A 16982-nucleotide genomic window follows, 5' to 3' on the forward strand; every position below is an offset into this window, starting at 1 on the left:
TTATTTTTAAATACTTATGCTAATTTTATTAATTATACATGACAAATTTACATATATTACCATTTGATCCTCAAGACAAACATACAAAATAGGTATCATTATCCCAGAGAGATTAAGACCCAAAAGTATCTCATCAACTTGCAGACTAAGGGTTCAGACCCAGCTATTTCAATTACATACCATGTTCCTTCTCCACATGCTAGCTTCTCCAATTCTCCCCTAAATAATGAACTTATAACTTCTTTTCTGGAGCACGGCTTCAAAGTTCCTTCCGTCGCTCCTGGAAATATTTTTAGGAGGCACCGCTCACTGTGTGCTGTTCCTTGACACTATTATAATTTCACACCTTCTGTTACATGTCCCTCCTTCCTATTTTTAACATGTTTTTAATCTGATCTAGCCAAAAAAGCTTGTTAAACGTCTCCCTCTTTTCCTATATTGAAAAGTCCTTTTTGAAGAGTGATAATATGGCTTTGATGCTTCAGAGAATTTCAGACATTAAGAGGCCTCCCTGAGCCCTGGTGAGGAGACACGTGGGCAGGGGAGCGACGCACACGGGCCATTCCTCCTCACTGAAACATTAAAGGAAGACAAGGGGACATTTCTATCTGCCTAACACACAGTTCTCCATATTTCAAAATTAAGGTTGGACAAAACGAAAGCTTGAAGCAAAAAATAAGACCACTGCTTATAAGTTTGCAGCTCCGGAAAATCACTCCGCCACATCCAAGCTGACCATTTTATGCCCCAGGGACAGGACTGCCCCTCTGAGACCAGCCAGCCGAGCTCCAGACGTGAGCAACGGGGGGAGAGCTGATGAAAAGTCACTCAGCGGCTCAAATGCTGCTCGTTTGGATGGCCTTCGAAGAATCCAGCTCGTAATGTCTTATGTACATCAGGTTCTCAATGAACACACCGTGAAGGAAGAAAGATACGAAGCACTAGACGTGAGGTCCGAAGTCCGATGACACGTTGGGGCCGGCAGCCAGGGGCTGAGGCTGGGCAGGGTGCAGAGAAGTGAGGCCCTTATTCTGGAAATGGAACGTGAGCTCTGCACTGAGGGTCCCCTGTCATTCACCCAGCCAGCGCCCACCTACAGAGCAACCGTTGTGCGCCAGGATCTGTGCAGAGGGGGCAGGGGCAGGGAGGTCAACAGTGAATGGAAGGGCAGGCTCCTGTGTTCATGGGGCTCTCCTTCCAGCAGATGACATGAATATCAATCAATCAATGACTTCTTTTTTAGACAGTGGTATGTTTATTGAGCCTATAGGTTAAAAGAGGATTGCTTCCAAGATCTGGGAACAAGATGTGGGGATGCAAGGAAAACGCCTGCCCGAGAAAACAGCAATTCATGCGTGAGGCTCCGGCAGGCGGAACTGAGGAGGAGGGCTGTCCCCTCCCTCAGGGAGACTGCAGAGCCCCACACTCTCCAAAGCCAGTCAGCTCTCGACCTGAAGAGCTAATTCTATACCTGCTGCTCTGGAAGAAACTGGGGCCTTTGAGGACTTCCACAGAAAACTCAGGAGGCGAGTCCGTCCATCGGGACATCATTCCTATTTTAATTACAACCGTGATAAGTGCAACGAAAGACAATGTGGGGTTTCAAGAAAGGCTTGCTGGAGAAAACGGAGTTTGAGCCGAGCTCAGGAGGAAGCAGGGAGGTGAGCAGGATGGGGACAGGTACGTGGGAAGGTGCGGGGGAGAAGGAAGCGGGTGCGTGACAGAAACTGCGACTAGGTGAACCTGGCCGTGCCCGGACAGCACAGGGAAAAGTGCCTGACAGGCAGCAGGCGAAGTCAGGACTGTGTGCTGTTAACGATTCCAGCCCTGCTCCGAAAAGCAGGGTAGGGCTGGCACAGGGAGTGACAGGCGGAGATTGGCACCCTAAAATGACCGTTCTGGCGGGTGCTGTGTAAAAAATAAATCAGAGTTCTCTTCTTATCTCCTACGCCAATATTCTCCCGTTCCCAAGGTCATCCCCCACAAATCATCTCTGAAATGCCTAGCAGATAGCAATGCAATGAAAATACTTGAAATCTTTTTAAATTCAAGCAAAAGAATTTCTATCATACTAAAAAGACAACCCAATCTGAATAGACAATTTATCAAAGAAGATGGACAAACAGCTAATTAAACCCATGAAAAGATGCTCGACATCATTAGCCATTAGGATAATGAAAATCAAAACCCCATGAGGTATCACCTCACTCAGAATGGTCATCATGAAAAAGCAACCCTTTCTCTGTTCTTGATGCTTAATACTGTCACCAGAATATGACACTTTGTATCATTTCCCCCCCAGGACACCATGCACCTTTTAAATCTGCATATTTACTTATGGAGCATTTTCTTCTAGCCTGTTTAAAAGTATCATATCTGTTCAATTTTTCCAGGCCTCTCCCATGAGAGCACCCACCAGCCATGGCTCAGACTTTTTCACCGGGTGGCGGCAGCACTCACGAGCTTGCATGGAAGCTGCAAGTCCCCTTGCTGTCCGGGCTTGGAAATCTCACGCCACTCCCATCGCATTCTGGTTGAAGGGAATCACTAAGCCGCCGTGGTTCACGGGGTAAGAAAGAGGTTCCACCTCTTGCTGCAAGGAGCTGCGATGAGTATGTGGCCTTCTGTAATCTAGCACCGTTACCCAGAAATGTTGAATGGGCTTTACCCAACACCACAGCTGGTGCCCTGGGGGGTTTTCCGTCTGACTTCCTGAAGCCGATCCCTCACTTCCCTGTGATGCTTCCAGTTATGTCTGGATGGTCTTTTGCACGCCTGGATTCTCAGCTTCTGCTTTCCTGCGGTACTGGCAGTGTTGAGTAGTACGAAGACCACGTGGCCTGCGAATCTAAAGTAGTTCCTACCTGGTCCTTCACGGGAAAGGTCTGCCAACCCCTCTTGTTCAACACAAGCTGGAATGTTCCACACGAGTGAAAAACCTAAGGTAGCTGTCAAGTACGCTTCAAAGCCAAATAGCTCTCACAGTGATTTCCTCGTCTCTTGAGAAAACACCGATTTAGGCAGGTTTATAATAAACCATGCAAGGAATGAGTATGCTGATTTCTGACTCACCGTACACCGGTGGAGACAAACATTGCTTTCAATGCTTCTTTGGCTGGATTTGCACCTGCGCGTTGTGGAAATCCGTTATTCTGACGGCCCTGCTGGGAACACTGAAGCTGGGACTAACACCCATCACTCAAAGGTCAGTGCACGGCGACCAGCCGGAGCCCCTTGTGATGTTAATAACTCTAATATTTTCAAATGTAAACAAAAGGTCTTTGTTTTATCCTTCTTTCCCTGAATGGCTCATTTAAAATTGACCACTTTAACAGAAAAGGCCTGAATTACACACTGCAGTTGCGTGCTGGTGACGGTCAGTGACTGCTTATCAGAGTTTGTGTCCTTGGTGGCCGCCCCACTGAGTGGCACGTGACACTGAGGTCCTTGTGTATGTTACTACCAGTCCTCTCTGATCCAAGCACCAGGACGGCGTGACCCCTAACGAAGAAAAGGCGCTGCCGATGACACTGTCCCACGCTTCATCAGTAAGACTTCATCTTACACTCAAGGCAGGTGCTCTTTGAGACTTACTTTGACACAGTTTTTCTCACATATTGCTTTTCTATATACATTAAAAAATATATATAAGTAGAATGCATTGGTATAGAGATAAACAAAGTAAGCATCTTTACTCAAAAATTTAGAAAAAATATGTAAAACAAACTCAACAAAAGCACAAGGAATGAATTAAGAGATAAAAGCAGAAATTGACTTTTTTTAAAGAAGGACTAACAACTAAATTCCAAACCAGTCTAATAAAATTAAATAACCATAATGTTAAATACTCACTAAAAACTCAAAACTGCAAATACATAACATAAAAAAACAGTAACAGGGGGATAATTTCTGAAGCCAAGAAAATAGAACAATTGTGAACACCTATTTTGTCCAAACCTATGGCAATAGATTTGAAAGTGTGTATGAAATAAAAGCTTTCTAGGAAAACTCAATTTCCTAAAACTGACTCAATAAGAGATGGAAAGATGTAAAAAGATTAATTACCTTTGTAGAAATGGAGGAAGGTGTTAAAGAGCTACCACTACGAATATACCTCCTAGAAACAGCGGAAGCCACAGGGAATTCCACTAAACTTTTAAGGAATAGATAATTTAATTGATTCTTGAATTGTTCCAGAACCACAGAAAGAGGAAAAACTTCCTTTTATTGTAAACTAGAGGCCCGGTGCACAAAATTCATGCACTCGGGGAATGGTGGGGGGAGAGGATCCTCAGCCCGGCCTGTATCCTCTCACCATCTGGGAGCCCTCGGGGGTTGTCTGACTGCTGTGGAGGCAGGAGAGGCTCCTGCCATCGCCCCTACACTCGCCAGCCATGAGCCCGGCTTCTGGCTGAGCAGTGCTCCCCCTGTGGGAGCACACTGACCACCAGGGGGCAGCTCCTGCGTTTAGGACCTGCCCCCTGGTGGTCAGTGCGCATCATAGTGACCAGTCATTCCTCCATTCAGTCGATTTGCATATTAGCCTTTTATTATATAGGATATGCAACTTAGTGTTGACACCAAAATCTAGCAAAGAATGTATTCTATTAAAAATAAACAAGAAACAAAACCACAGGCCAATCACACTTATGCATGACAATGGAAAATCCTGAAAACAAAATTAGCAAAAACTTAAGTAGCACAATTAAAGAATAATATATCACAGTCAAGTGCGGTTACTGACTCAAGTGCTCGGATGGTTTAACACAACATAATCTATTAAATATAACTCATTACATAAATAGATCCAAGGAAAAATCATTTGATTATTTTCATAGAAGCCAAAGGTAATTATTTATTCTTGCTTTCAAAAGATAAAATTAAAATAGATGAGTACTTCCTTAACCAGAAAAAAAGACTGAGGCAATACCAACACATCCTCTATCTGTGGACAGGTAGGGATTATATAGGAAATCTCTGTACCTCCCCCCTCAATTTTGTATTAAACCTAAAACTGTCCTTAAAATATAAAGTCTTAAAAATTGTTTTCAATTATAATATTACAGATATGTATAAGATGCAAAGTAAACTCACCCTTGACCCATTCAGTCTCATTTTATGAGGTGCTTTGGACCATATACATTTTTATTTTGACTGACAGCAATATGTCTAAATACTTTGCTTACACTTGCATTTGTGTGTTTTGGGTTTTTTTTGGGGGGGGGGGTGTGATTATCATCTTTAAGCAATGCTACTTACAGTGTGTCATGTAGAAAATAAATTAATGTAGAGAAGCTATCACAATCTTACCACACTTTCCCTTTTAGCTGGTAATATTATTTATAGGACATTAAACATCTATTTTGACTGATCAACTTTATTTTTTAAATTATGCTTTTATTGACTTTAGAGAGAGAGGGAGGGAGAGGGATAGAGAGAAAAAGACCAATTGGCTGCCTCCTGAACGCGCCCCCATTGGGGATCGAGCCCGCAACCGGGCATGTGCCCTGACCAGGAATTGAACTGGTGACCTCTTGGTTCACCGGTGGACGTTCAACCACTGAGCAACACCAGCTGGGCTGACTGATCAACTTTAAATAGTACTTCATGACTCCCTACTATGTAAGAGAGAAAACTTACAAACAGGCAAAACTCAACAGAATCTGAGCGAATTCTAAGAAGCACTTACCGTGTTCATAAAGCAGCTGCATGTTCGGATCTTTGCAGGCAACCAGATTGTGGAGCAATGCAATTACACTTTGCATGGTGTTACCCAGAATGTTCTCCTGGTGGGTCTGCAAGAGATGACAGTTGTCATCATAACTACACAGAAATACAATCACATCATGAGAGAGACAATGAGCAAATGACCTCCATCCCCTCATTCTTCGCTCAAGGTGCCAGGAGGACCTCTGTGCTGCCGGGAAGCAGGTGCGCTCGCGCTAGGACACGCCCCCCGGTGAGTTCGTGAGCTGGGAGGCAGCCTGAACCACCGGAGCACCAGCTGCATGCAGCCCCCAGCCCGAGCTGGACAACCACACAGCCCTCTGTGCTTAGACGGGGACAAAGGAGTCAGAGGGACAGACATCAAGCTCTGGGGACTGAGAGGACCAGGCCTGAAAGATGTTTTGAGATCATAAAAGAAAGCTTAGAGAAATACTTCTGCACATATAATAAAATTATGCACAGCATTCTTTTACATCTTCATGAATCTTCTGTGACCTGAATCTTCTGCACCACCTTGTACACTCTCTCCTCCCCTTTCTTGTGGATCAGACTCACCAAAGCTTTGTCTTATTCCATTGGTCTTTCAAGGAACCAGCTTTCCATTTCAATGATTGTCCACATGTTTGGCTTTGAGTTAGTCATTACAAATGTATACAAATTGCCACCTCTTCCTCCTGGGAGGTCACTTCCCTGCCCACTTATGATTAGAGTTGGACACTTGCTTTGGCCAATTAAATCCTTTGGGCAGAAGCTTTAAGGGCCAATGAGGGCGTCGTCATCCCTCCTTCCCTCGGCTCTGGTGACCCGTCGTGCTCTAGGTGGAAGAGCCTCCAATAAGCCGAGTCGCAGAGTGAGGATGTGCGGCAGAGCGGCCGGAGTCCTTGAGGGACAGGTGGTTCCAAGTCTGACAGAAGTACCCACACTGCACCTGGCTCTGAAGCTGCCCCGTCACACGTGCACCGCGCTGCGGACAGCCACGTGAGTCCTGGAGGCTCACCTGCTAGGTCTTTGTTGATACAAGACAAGGAGTTTGCCTTCCAAATACCGAAGCCTAAAGCTGTCTAACATTCTTTATACACACGCGCTTAGAAGTGGACGCTGGTGTGTGCCTGTTTTTCTGACGCCAGCTTACGAAGATGAATGTGGGAGCGGTGGTCTGCCACTAATTCCATCTCATTATTCCTACAGTAAGTTGGAAGGAGAGGGTGATTAATAAGCGTCAACTTGACGCGACAAGTTTTACTCATGACAAAGTAACTAATGTTACGCAGGAGACCTGTTTTTGTGATGAGAAGCTAATAAATCTTTCCTTTTTGTCCCATTCAGTGAAACAACTCACGCCACTCCCCGTTCAAAGACCAGTCTGTGAGCAAGTGCAGGTCAGTCTCGCTGGAGACAGAGCCACGCGCCTTCGACGCACACCTTTAATGGTTACAGTGCCTTTGCGACGCTGCTCTGGGCAGTGTCTTTGGCTCGTGTGAAGCCCACGCTTCCGGTTCCCTCATGTTCTCAGGGTAAGAGCCACTGACTGACACAGGCATTTCCTTTTGTACAAAAGCCCACTTTCCAGACCTGCGTCACCCTGAACACTGAGAACCCAGGAGCGTACCCCAGCCAACTGGGTCCGAGGCTCCTGGCCTGGGGGTCCCGGAGCCCTGCAGACCGAAGGCCTCTGCCAGCCCCTGCCCAGGCTTCCAAGGGGCATGCGAGTCAGGCTCGCCCTGGTTAAAGCCTCCCCTCCCCTCATTGCTGGGGGCACTCGGGACCAAATACTTGGTGCAGAGAATAAAGGGGAGATCAATAAGCTTGTAGCCAGACTGGGAGAGGTGGTTCCTTTTCTACTGCAGCCACTGACATCCAACCCAGGAAGCAAGATGTAAGTGTCAGGCAACTGCAGGAAAGGAAAGAACGAGCATGTGACCTCAAAGAGTGAAAATACATCCTAGAGCCGTCACGGACAGCCCGTCACTCAGACACTTAAGAGTCAAGGCCGGCTGTTGGTGCCGAAGGACGCTGAGCTCGTGGGACGAGGCCTCCCCGACATCCCACATCGCCACTGAAGGCCGTCCCAAAGCCCTGACGGGTCACGAGGAGAATATGTAACTCCGCCATCCGTAAACCAGCGACGAGCACATCTGACCTAATTTGTGTGCCTGACGCCACAGTGTATGGACATTTAACAAACGGAGCCCTTGCGGGTTCTAATAAAACGTAGCATTTGCCGGCAGAGATAATTAGAATTGAAGCAGCAAAAATCTAGTGTTTGGCAACCTAGATGAAACAACTTCATTAAAATGTGCAGCGGCCCCAGCAAATGAAAGGCAGGCGAGCACTGGACCCTGAAGAATCAGCCTTCTCAAAACTAATTGCTTCCGAGAGAGCGGAGAACAGCTCCCAAACACCAAGGGCACAGCAAGGAAACGCGGCCAACAGCGATCGGCCGCCCCGGGCCGGCTCACTGCGGACCGAGCATCGCCCTCTAACTCGGGGAGATGGGAACGCGCTAAAGACTCAGCGATCCAGGACAGGTCGGCAGAGGCTGAACGGTCGAGGCAGGAAGTACCTGGGCCAGAATTCAAAAGGCGAGCACCCACCGTCAGGAGGTTAGACACCGCGGAGAGAATGAAACGCAGCAGCTTGCACAGTGCTGGGCGCACGGCATCTACACTCTCAGAAACAAGCACGCAGCACACCCTGTTCCGTGTTCAGAGTGCATTCCGGGGAAAGACGGGTGTGCTGCTCTGCGGGATGGGCGCTCGCTGGGCACACGGTGCGGGTCCCGGGCACTGCGGGCGCCCGCTCTCTCCTTTCCCACGTCTCGTGTGGGGCTGGGTGCTGAGGGACCTGAGGCCACGGGAAAGTCTGCGGAGACTCAGACGGAGGGGAAGGGTCACTTTCCGTGCGACTGACTCTTCAGGAGCCTGCCCCACAGGCAGCTCCCGCTCACTGGGCTCCACCCGGAGCCGCCTGTTCCCCTCCTTTCTGGTTCCTGTTTCAGAGACGGCCCTACCCTCTGCCCAGCCACCAGCACAGCCCTAACTCTTGGAGTGACCCGGGCACTGCCTCGCTCTCATCCCCGCATCCAACACCCACCAACTCCCTGGGCCCTCCTGAGCCCCTGGGGAATCTGTCCTCTAAGACCAGGCAGTGTTGTTGCCTTTGGCTAAAGCCACCACCACCTCCTAAGGGGGACTCCACGTCCAGCGTCAGCCCCGCGACAGCGAGGCGGGCTCCTCGCTCCAAAGGGGCAGACTCCCCTCCATTCCCGTGGCTCCGATCTGGGCCTACAGGTCTGGGGAGCACATTCGCGTCTACAGTCGGCCCAAGGCGGGTTATGCTCCCCACGGCCCAGTGAGTGCCCAGACCCGGTGGATCCAGAGGCCTGGGGAGGGCAGGCCACAGGCCAGGAGGCGGCAGAGGCAGGGCACCTCCAAGGCTCTCAGTAAATATTCTCACGACTTATTGAGCCAAATACTGACCCCTGAGGATGAGGGACAAGGAAGGAAATGAGCTGAATTAAACCGAAAGAGACAGATTAATTCAACATGAATCCGCTCATTTACCCCACAAATATATACACGGGATTCCCTGGGAAGGCTGATGTCTGGGCGTCCAAAGTGGGGATGTGTGGGGTGCGATGAAGCTGGGCTGGGGTAACTGCCACCGGACACTGGCTCTGCGGGCGCAGCGGGCTGGGAGGCAAAGGGAGACCCGTGAGGCCCGCGGTCTCCCACCTGCAGCCCAAAGCGCAGGCGCCCTCCCGCCCCCTCCCCTGAGAGCCCAGCGGAGTGGAATCAGTCCCTCCCCACTTGGCCACCGCCACATGAAGGCCTCCATCTCTCTGCTTAAACACAGGAGAGAATAAAACTCTAGTTATTTTTCAATTTGACTGACAGACATGGCAGAGGCCCTTTGGCAGCAGCGAATACAAGTTATCAGTGACCCGTTCCAGGTGGCACCGAGGGAGGGCCTGGGCCAACGGGCGCCGTGTGCCCATCAGGGTGCTGAGCCAGCTTGAGGGCAGCAGCGCGTGGACGCCCTCCCGCAGGTGCGTGTGCCGCGTGGCCCTCCCAGCCCTGTCCGCCCTCATTATTTCCGCTGCCGGCAGGAAGCTTCCTTCTCCCTGGCTCCCAACAGGGCCTGTGCCCCAGGGCAGGTGCCTCGGGCTGCAGCCAACACTGCTGCCCGGGGGAGAACGCTGGCAGCGGAGCCGAGTGAAGCTGCCAGCACCCGCGTCCCTGGGGATGGACCGTGCCCTGCGCTGCACCTGCCTGGAGGCTAGAAAGACGGGCCAGTCTGCCCTACACACGCTGCCCGAGCTGAGCAGAGGCCCGAAGGGGGACACGAGAAAATACAGGCGTGCGCCAGACACACTCCTGCCTGCTCCCTGCATCCCTGCCCCTCTCCAGAAGTAAAACCATCATCGGTGGCGGCATCATCATCATCATCATCATCATCTCACAAAAATAAAGCCTGGCAAACTAGCATTCGCTCTCAGAACTCCAGGCCAGAAGCTGGAGGCCATGGGAGGCTGCCCTTTTCATGGTGGCCAGTCTCCATCCCCTCCCCGTGCCCGCCTCCATCCCCTCCCCGTGCCCGCCTCCATTCCCTCCCTGTGCCCGCCTCCATCCCCTCCCTGTGCCCGCCTCCATCCCCTCCCCGTGCCCGCCTCCATCACCTCCCTGTGCCCGCCTCCATCCCCTCCCCGTGCCCGCCTCCATCCCCTCCCCGTGCCCGCCTCCATCCCCTCCCCGTGCCCGCCTTCCTCACAGCACCTGCCACGTGCACTGTGACTATTGGTTCACCCATTCTTCACTGGATGTCGAGTCCTTTGAGGGCAGAATTGGGGCTTTGAGCAGTGTCCCCAGTGCCTGGTCCACAGTGGCCTCTGGGAAATTAACAGAAGGACAACCCTGCTCACAATCATCGGGTGAACACAGCAGGGGAAGAGAGATACAGCTGGTTGGGTTCTCCTCCAAGAAGTTAGTTTGTCAGAAACTAGCAATTGCCTTCAATCGAGCCATCGATAAATATTTACTGAGCATTGAAATCTGTACATACTAGTAATGGGGTGAAACAGAACCACACAATGATTTTCCTCCAAACGTTTTCCATGGGTACACATTTGTTTTTGAATAATGTTTGCAAGAGATGGTAAATTCAGATCCTTTTACTTTAAGGACAGAAAACCTCTCACATGCTAAATATTTGTCAAGGACCCGTGAAGCACTCCCATGGAAAATATGCACTCCAGAAGTTCTGAACGAGGTTCACACCGTTTCAATGGGACTCTCCATTAAAGATAATTGCTCACAAATATAAACACCCCATTCCAAAGAAAGGAAATACTGCACGTGGTGAAATGGAACGGGAAGATCAATACGTGCAATTATCACAAGATGTGTTCAATTGCAGCTCTCTCACCGCCGGCGTTGCGACCTCTTTGCAGAGGGAGTTTATGGTCTCGTGGTTCCTGCCTCAAAGAGGTACTAGTAAATCCTGCAGGAGGGAGATCCTAGTGGGAAGTAGTGAGAAGTCATTCCAACCAGGGCTTTCAAGTGCGCAGGGGAAAGCACAGTGAAGGGCCGGGAAGGAGAGGAAACCTCAGGCAGCTGGAAGCACACGTCTAAAGCCAGGATGACGACAGGAAACCTTTCTGCCCCATGACCCAGAGGAGCTGAGTGCCGGCGGCTGCATCCCAGCAACAGCTGCCTCGCCCAGGTGCGGGCTGGGCGTTGCCCAGGTGCAGGCTGGGAGGGCTGGGAGCCTGCAGCAGCAGCTGGAGGAGAAGCCCCAGATGTGGAGAAGTCACAGATGTGGAAACGGATGCCCAGGGAGGCGGGATCTAAGGTTCTTCTCTGCTCTGCCATCCTTTCAGGCTAAACCCAATGAATCTTTGAATGAGACATTAAATAATGTCAAGCAAGTTCTAAACGTTATGACTACACTGAAACACCACAGTTCTGCACAATCTTAAATACTTATTTGTGGATCGTAGCAAAGGTCACTTCAATATGAGTTTTAGCATGAGAATGGCGCCCCCCGTCAACCCTTCCCAGAATGTTCACTAAGCAACCAAAAAACAGTATGAAGTTGTGATATAGAGAAAAGCATCCTCGGAACCCTGCTTTTTCTCAGCCCCTAAAAGAACCCCACATGCCAGAATCCCGCTGTCACCAGGAAGTCCAACTACATCACATAAACATGGGAGCGATGGAGGGAAGGCAAGTCTATAAATTACCGTCCTCTCCATCACAGGGTTTTACAAGAGAAAACAGAATTTGGATGAAGTGAATGGATTGTAGCGAAGTTCCCACATTAAAAATAAAAACTCACAAGAGGTTTTAATGGGAAACTGTATAAATGTTAAAGCATACACGCAAACACAGACATAACGAAAACCTTTACAAAGGAATATGTGAACCATTTATTATATTTGAGGAGTCTGCCCAGCTGATAACCTTCTGTGTTACAGGGAAAACAGTCCACTATTTTCAAGAAGGTCAGCGACGAATAATCTCTCTGCAACAAGTGAGTGTCATTCCTTCAACACTCTGCAGCGAAGACCAGTTTGCAGGCCCACTCAGGCCTGAGGAAGAGCCCCAACCTGCGCCAAGATACCTGCCCTCGGGGAGCTTCCGCCCGGGGATGGGCGGGGCGGACTGAGGAAGAGCTGAAGGCAGTGCAGGGTGCGCATCAAGGCCGGCAGTGCTCTTAGACTCCGGGAGTGAGACCTCGTGGAGCTGGGAAGGGCAGGAGAGACGCCAGGCAGGAGCTGGGAGCGGGGCTGGCAGGAAGCAGCAGCAGGCATGGAGAGGCCTGGAACCCGAGCAAGAGCACAGGCCCTGGGACCCAGGACCCTGAAGTTGAGAGAAACTGAGCGTCACTGTGGCCAGCACGCTGGGGCCGGTTACTCTGAACACCTGCCTAAGACTTTTCTAACCCACACTAAGTCTTGGTTAGCAGTCAATGCCTCGGATACTAATTTATTTTAGATTCAGCGGAGTTAAATGCAAACTAGAAATGTGTGGTCATTACAAATCCAGATAACAGGTGTACCATCCCTGCCGCCCTCACGGTCAGGGCCGCGGGCCTCACTCCCTGCAGCTCCTCGCAGCTCCTCGCTCACCTCTGACCAGCCTTCATCACCTGACCGCGACACCTTGCTCTCTGCTTCTGCACACAAGTGAATGTGTGGGCCTCTGGGCACTGACTTCAGACGGAACTAAACTAACTGAACTCGACTTCTCTGGAAAGACCAGCACCGTCCCCCAGTTACATCAAACAGCCCACAGTACCCTTTGGGGGTTTTAAGATGTAGATTCTTACCTATCCCTACCTACAAAGTTCTATGATGTGTAAAAAGACTAATGCTGATTCTGGTGGGTTTTTTTAAAATATGTTTTTATTAATTTCAGAGAGGAAGGGACAGGGAGAGATACAAACATCAATGAGAGAAAATCATCCATCAGCTGCCTCCTGCACGCCCCCCTATTGGTGATCAAGCCCTCAACCCAGGCATGTGCCACTGAGCCACACTGGCCAGGCTGATTCTGTTTCTATGTATAAATATGACGGAGCTGCTGATATGCTTGAAGACAAAGGAACAACCAGAGAGATTTTTTTAAACCCGCAGTATCTGTGCGCCTCAGAGACATTCATCAGGAAGCCTCGGCTTTGTTTTCAATACTAGAATCAAACTTCTTTTGTATGAAAGCTCTCAGGTAATGATACTGATGGCTTTCAAGAGATGGGGTTAGAGAGAGAATACGTGAGACTCTGAATGTGAGACAAGGATATCAAATAGCAAAAATGAAAGAACAGCACATTATGAGCTATTTTTGTATTGTAAGGGGGCTCGCAGGCTTCTGTGTGTTACCACCAACGCCTCCGAGTGGCAGTGTGGCCGAAGCCTAAACGAGGTCTCAGGAAAGATAATGGCGCTTTAATGATGGAAACAGTAAGGAAATTAAGTGTAATCATGTTCCATTAAGCATACTCTTAGCTCCCATTTTCACTAAATTATTTTATTATGATTTTGCCTCTGTCTGTTGAAACAACCTTTTATGGCAATTTGATCTGCAGGCATAAATAAGTCTCATTTATTTCCCACTATGAAGCCCTACGGGATTAATAAGAAGAGATGGATCATCTAAAATTTTACCCATTCTGCACTCGGGGAGCAACCACTCAGAGAGATGAATGCTTTGTTTTCTATTTATGTATGTGAGGAAAGCGTTATGGTGTGAGCAGAGTCTCATTGGACAACAGTGTATCTCCTGCTAGAAACACGGAGAGGGGAAAGGAGAGGGGGAGAGAGAGAGAAACATCGATCAGTTGCCTCCCACATGTGCCCCGACTAGGGATGGAGCCCCGACTGGGGATGGAACCCACAACCTAGGTATGTGCCCTGACCAGGAATCGAACCCATGACCTTCCGGCTGGGACTAGCAAGACCACCCTGCACCAGGCCGCTCCTCCACAGCAGCTTCTCTCACTCCTCCTCTCACCTCTGACCAGCCACAGTAAGTTCATCAACTTAGGAAACAATTTAACCAGAAGCATGAAAAAGGGCGCCACAACCATCCCCGCTTCATGTGCTGGTGGGTCCCACACTGCTGGTCACTTCACCTCCTCAGGCCTTAGCCCTCCTGCTTGCCCTCCTCCTCCCCTCTTAGATGGGCTTTTCTCACGTTTGCACTGACCTGTTACCACTGACCAGAGCTGCTGGGCTGTTTGAGCCCAGCAGGCCTCTCCCACGCAGCCATGCAGGTGTGAGCCCTGAGCAAGCACGGTGGGGAATTCTAATCAATCCGGCAGGGGGCGCACAAACGGGGTGTGAAAACGGAGGGGGGAGCGCTCAAGCAGGGGGCACAGCAGAGGAAGACTGAAAGGCTGCTCACTCGGTCTCCACAGAGAAGGAAGCACCTGTCAGAATACGCAGGTGGGGTTTTAAATACTCCTTCCGAAGCATGTTTACTTCTACAAAGCGTCACGGAGAAAAGGCTCTGAAGCTTAACTGCAATCACAACTCGCTAATTAAATGAGTCTCTGGGCCAGATCCTGGCGGAGGCTATGAAGAAGTAAAGGGCTGGTGGGGAAAAGCTCACATTCAGAAAGAATGATGCCTATGGGAGGAGGTGGGGGAACATTCTACAACGACCAGACATAAATCCACACCCGTTTCCCACTATAAACTTGTATTAAGATCTAAAGAGAAAGAAAAACAAAATATTACAAAGGATAAACTTATAAAATTTTAAACTAGAAATAATAAATTTTAATAACTCTGTAATAATACTTTGGCACCCAATAACACAGCAACAATTCTCATAAACCAGGAGAAGTGAGAGAGATATACAGAAACACCCTAATAACGGGGTACTGTAGTCCCCTCCCTCCATCTAAGATAGATTAAAGGAAAAATTACTAAGGACATGTATAAAACATGTTCCATAAGATATACCTTATAGATACAAGTCAAACTCTGACCTCAAGAGACTAAGAGAATAACTTTTAATTGTACACAGAGAATTCATGAAAATGCACCACAGTATATACAACAAATAAAAGATCAATAAATTCCCCCCAAATAAAACCAAAAATTAATTTAAAAACAAACAAGCTTTCCGTTTTCTTTTCCAATTACAGTTGACAGTCGATAGTATATTAGTTTTAGGTGTACAGCATAGAGGTCAGCTCTTGGCCACTTTGGCTGGAGGTCTATTTAGAGGGGCCATTACATCATGTAATTACCTCCATGACAGCAGGTAGACTGGGGTCCATTAAAGAGGCATACCCTCCACCAATCACCAAAAAAGAAAGTACTCAACTGAGCCAAAAGACAACTGGAAAAGACAGAACTAAGAGAGAAAGAAGTCTAGAAGGCCCAAAAGAAAACTAGTAGTAAGATGGTAGATTTAACTACATTAATAATAACATTTAATGAAAATGTTCTAAACACCTCAAATAGAAGACTAACCTTGTCAGGCGGAAAAGGTAAGCTCCAAATGCATCTATCTTTGAGAAAACAACTGGAAATGTAAAGGTGGCGAGAGTTAAAAGGTAAGAGATGGAAACATGAACCTCACCAACACAGATCAGACAGCCATGGGGTGGTATCAACATCAGACATGACGCCTTCTCCCTGGAGGAAAACAAGCATGCTCCATCGAAGAAGCCAGGGGCCCACGGAGAAAGAAGGAAAGGATCCACACCTTACTCCCCGCGTGTATAAAATTCTAGAAAATGCAAACTAATCTACAGGGGCTGAAAGCAAGCGCCTAGCTGCCTGGGACTGGCATGGGGGTCGAGAGAGATGCATGACAGACAGGCACAAGGACATTCTAAGGTGGGGCGGGGTGGGGTGGCGATGGATCTGTTCATTATCTTGACTGAGTGTACAGATGCAAAACCTCATCAAGTTATACATAATAAATACCTGCACCTTACTGTGCATCGATACGGATAATAGACAACATACGGAGGTGCAGTGAAGGCATGATAAATACGGTATTTCAAGTCCCTGTAATGACCGCGTACTGCTGAACGACTCAGTGCCGGGGGGAGGGCATGTGGGGAAGAGAACAGCTGGCTCTGCACTCACTCCTGGCGACAAAGTTATTTTGGAGCAAAGATTTAAGATTTAATCATGAAATCCTAAGGGTACAGAATAAAAGATAGATTAATATCTAATAACCTTGTTGGGGAGAAGTCCTGTCCTAAGCACAGTGGAAAACAAAGAAGCTATCAGCCAAAAAGTTGATGAATGTGCCTCTGATATTAAAAAGCAAACAGCTCAAAAAACAAGCCACTAACAATCTAAAAGACCAGCGAGTGTGGCAAAGCTGCTGCTGCTCAATATCCGGTTGTGTGGGAAATTCCACATTAGTACGCGGGAGAGTAATCCTATCTAATAAAGAGGGAATATGCTAATTGACCCTCACGCCATCGCAAAGATGGTGGCGTCCACAGCCAATAAGGAGGGAATATGCTAATTGACTGTCACACCCTCAAAGATGGTGGCGCCCAGTCCCCTCAGCCCCGCTGGGATGGCAGGCGGGCCTGGCCACTCCACGCACCTGCCTCCGGAGTCCCCCCAGTCCCCTCAGTCACCCAGGGCCAGCCCGAGGTGCAGGCAAGCCTCAGATGGAGGCTGCCCAGCCAACACCCAAGGCGCAGGCAAGCCTCAGATGGTGGCTGCCCAGCTGCCCAGGGCCACCCGAGGCTCAGGTAACCAGGGCTGGCCGAGGCTT

General features: G+C 49.0%; 1 protein-coding gene across 4 annotated transcripts in view; it reads right to left on the minus strand.

Annotated features, from left to right (window-relative positions):
- Positions 1 to 16982, minus strand: part of ULK4 (unc-51 like kinase 4) — a 263268-nt gene that overhangs the window by 112150 nt on the left and 134136 nt on the right. For all 4 annotated transcript variants that reach the window (XM_079795341.1, XM_079795342.1, XM_079795339.1 and 1 more), the window contains one exon: positions 5690 to 5795. In XM_079795341.1, the coding sequence (XP_079651467.1) occupies positions 5690 to 5795 (106 nt within the window). The remainder of the gene's footprint in view (positions 1 to 5689; positions 5796 to 16982) is intronic.

This window comes from Cnephaeus nilssonii (assembly GCF_951640355.1).
Source record: "Cnephaeus nilssonii genome assembly, chromosome: 17".
NCBI classification, from domain to species: Eukaryota; Metazoa; Chordata; class Mammalia; order Chiroptera; family Vespertilionidae; genus Cnephaeus; species Cnephaeus nilssonii.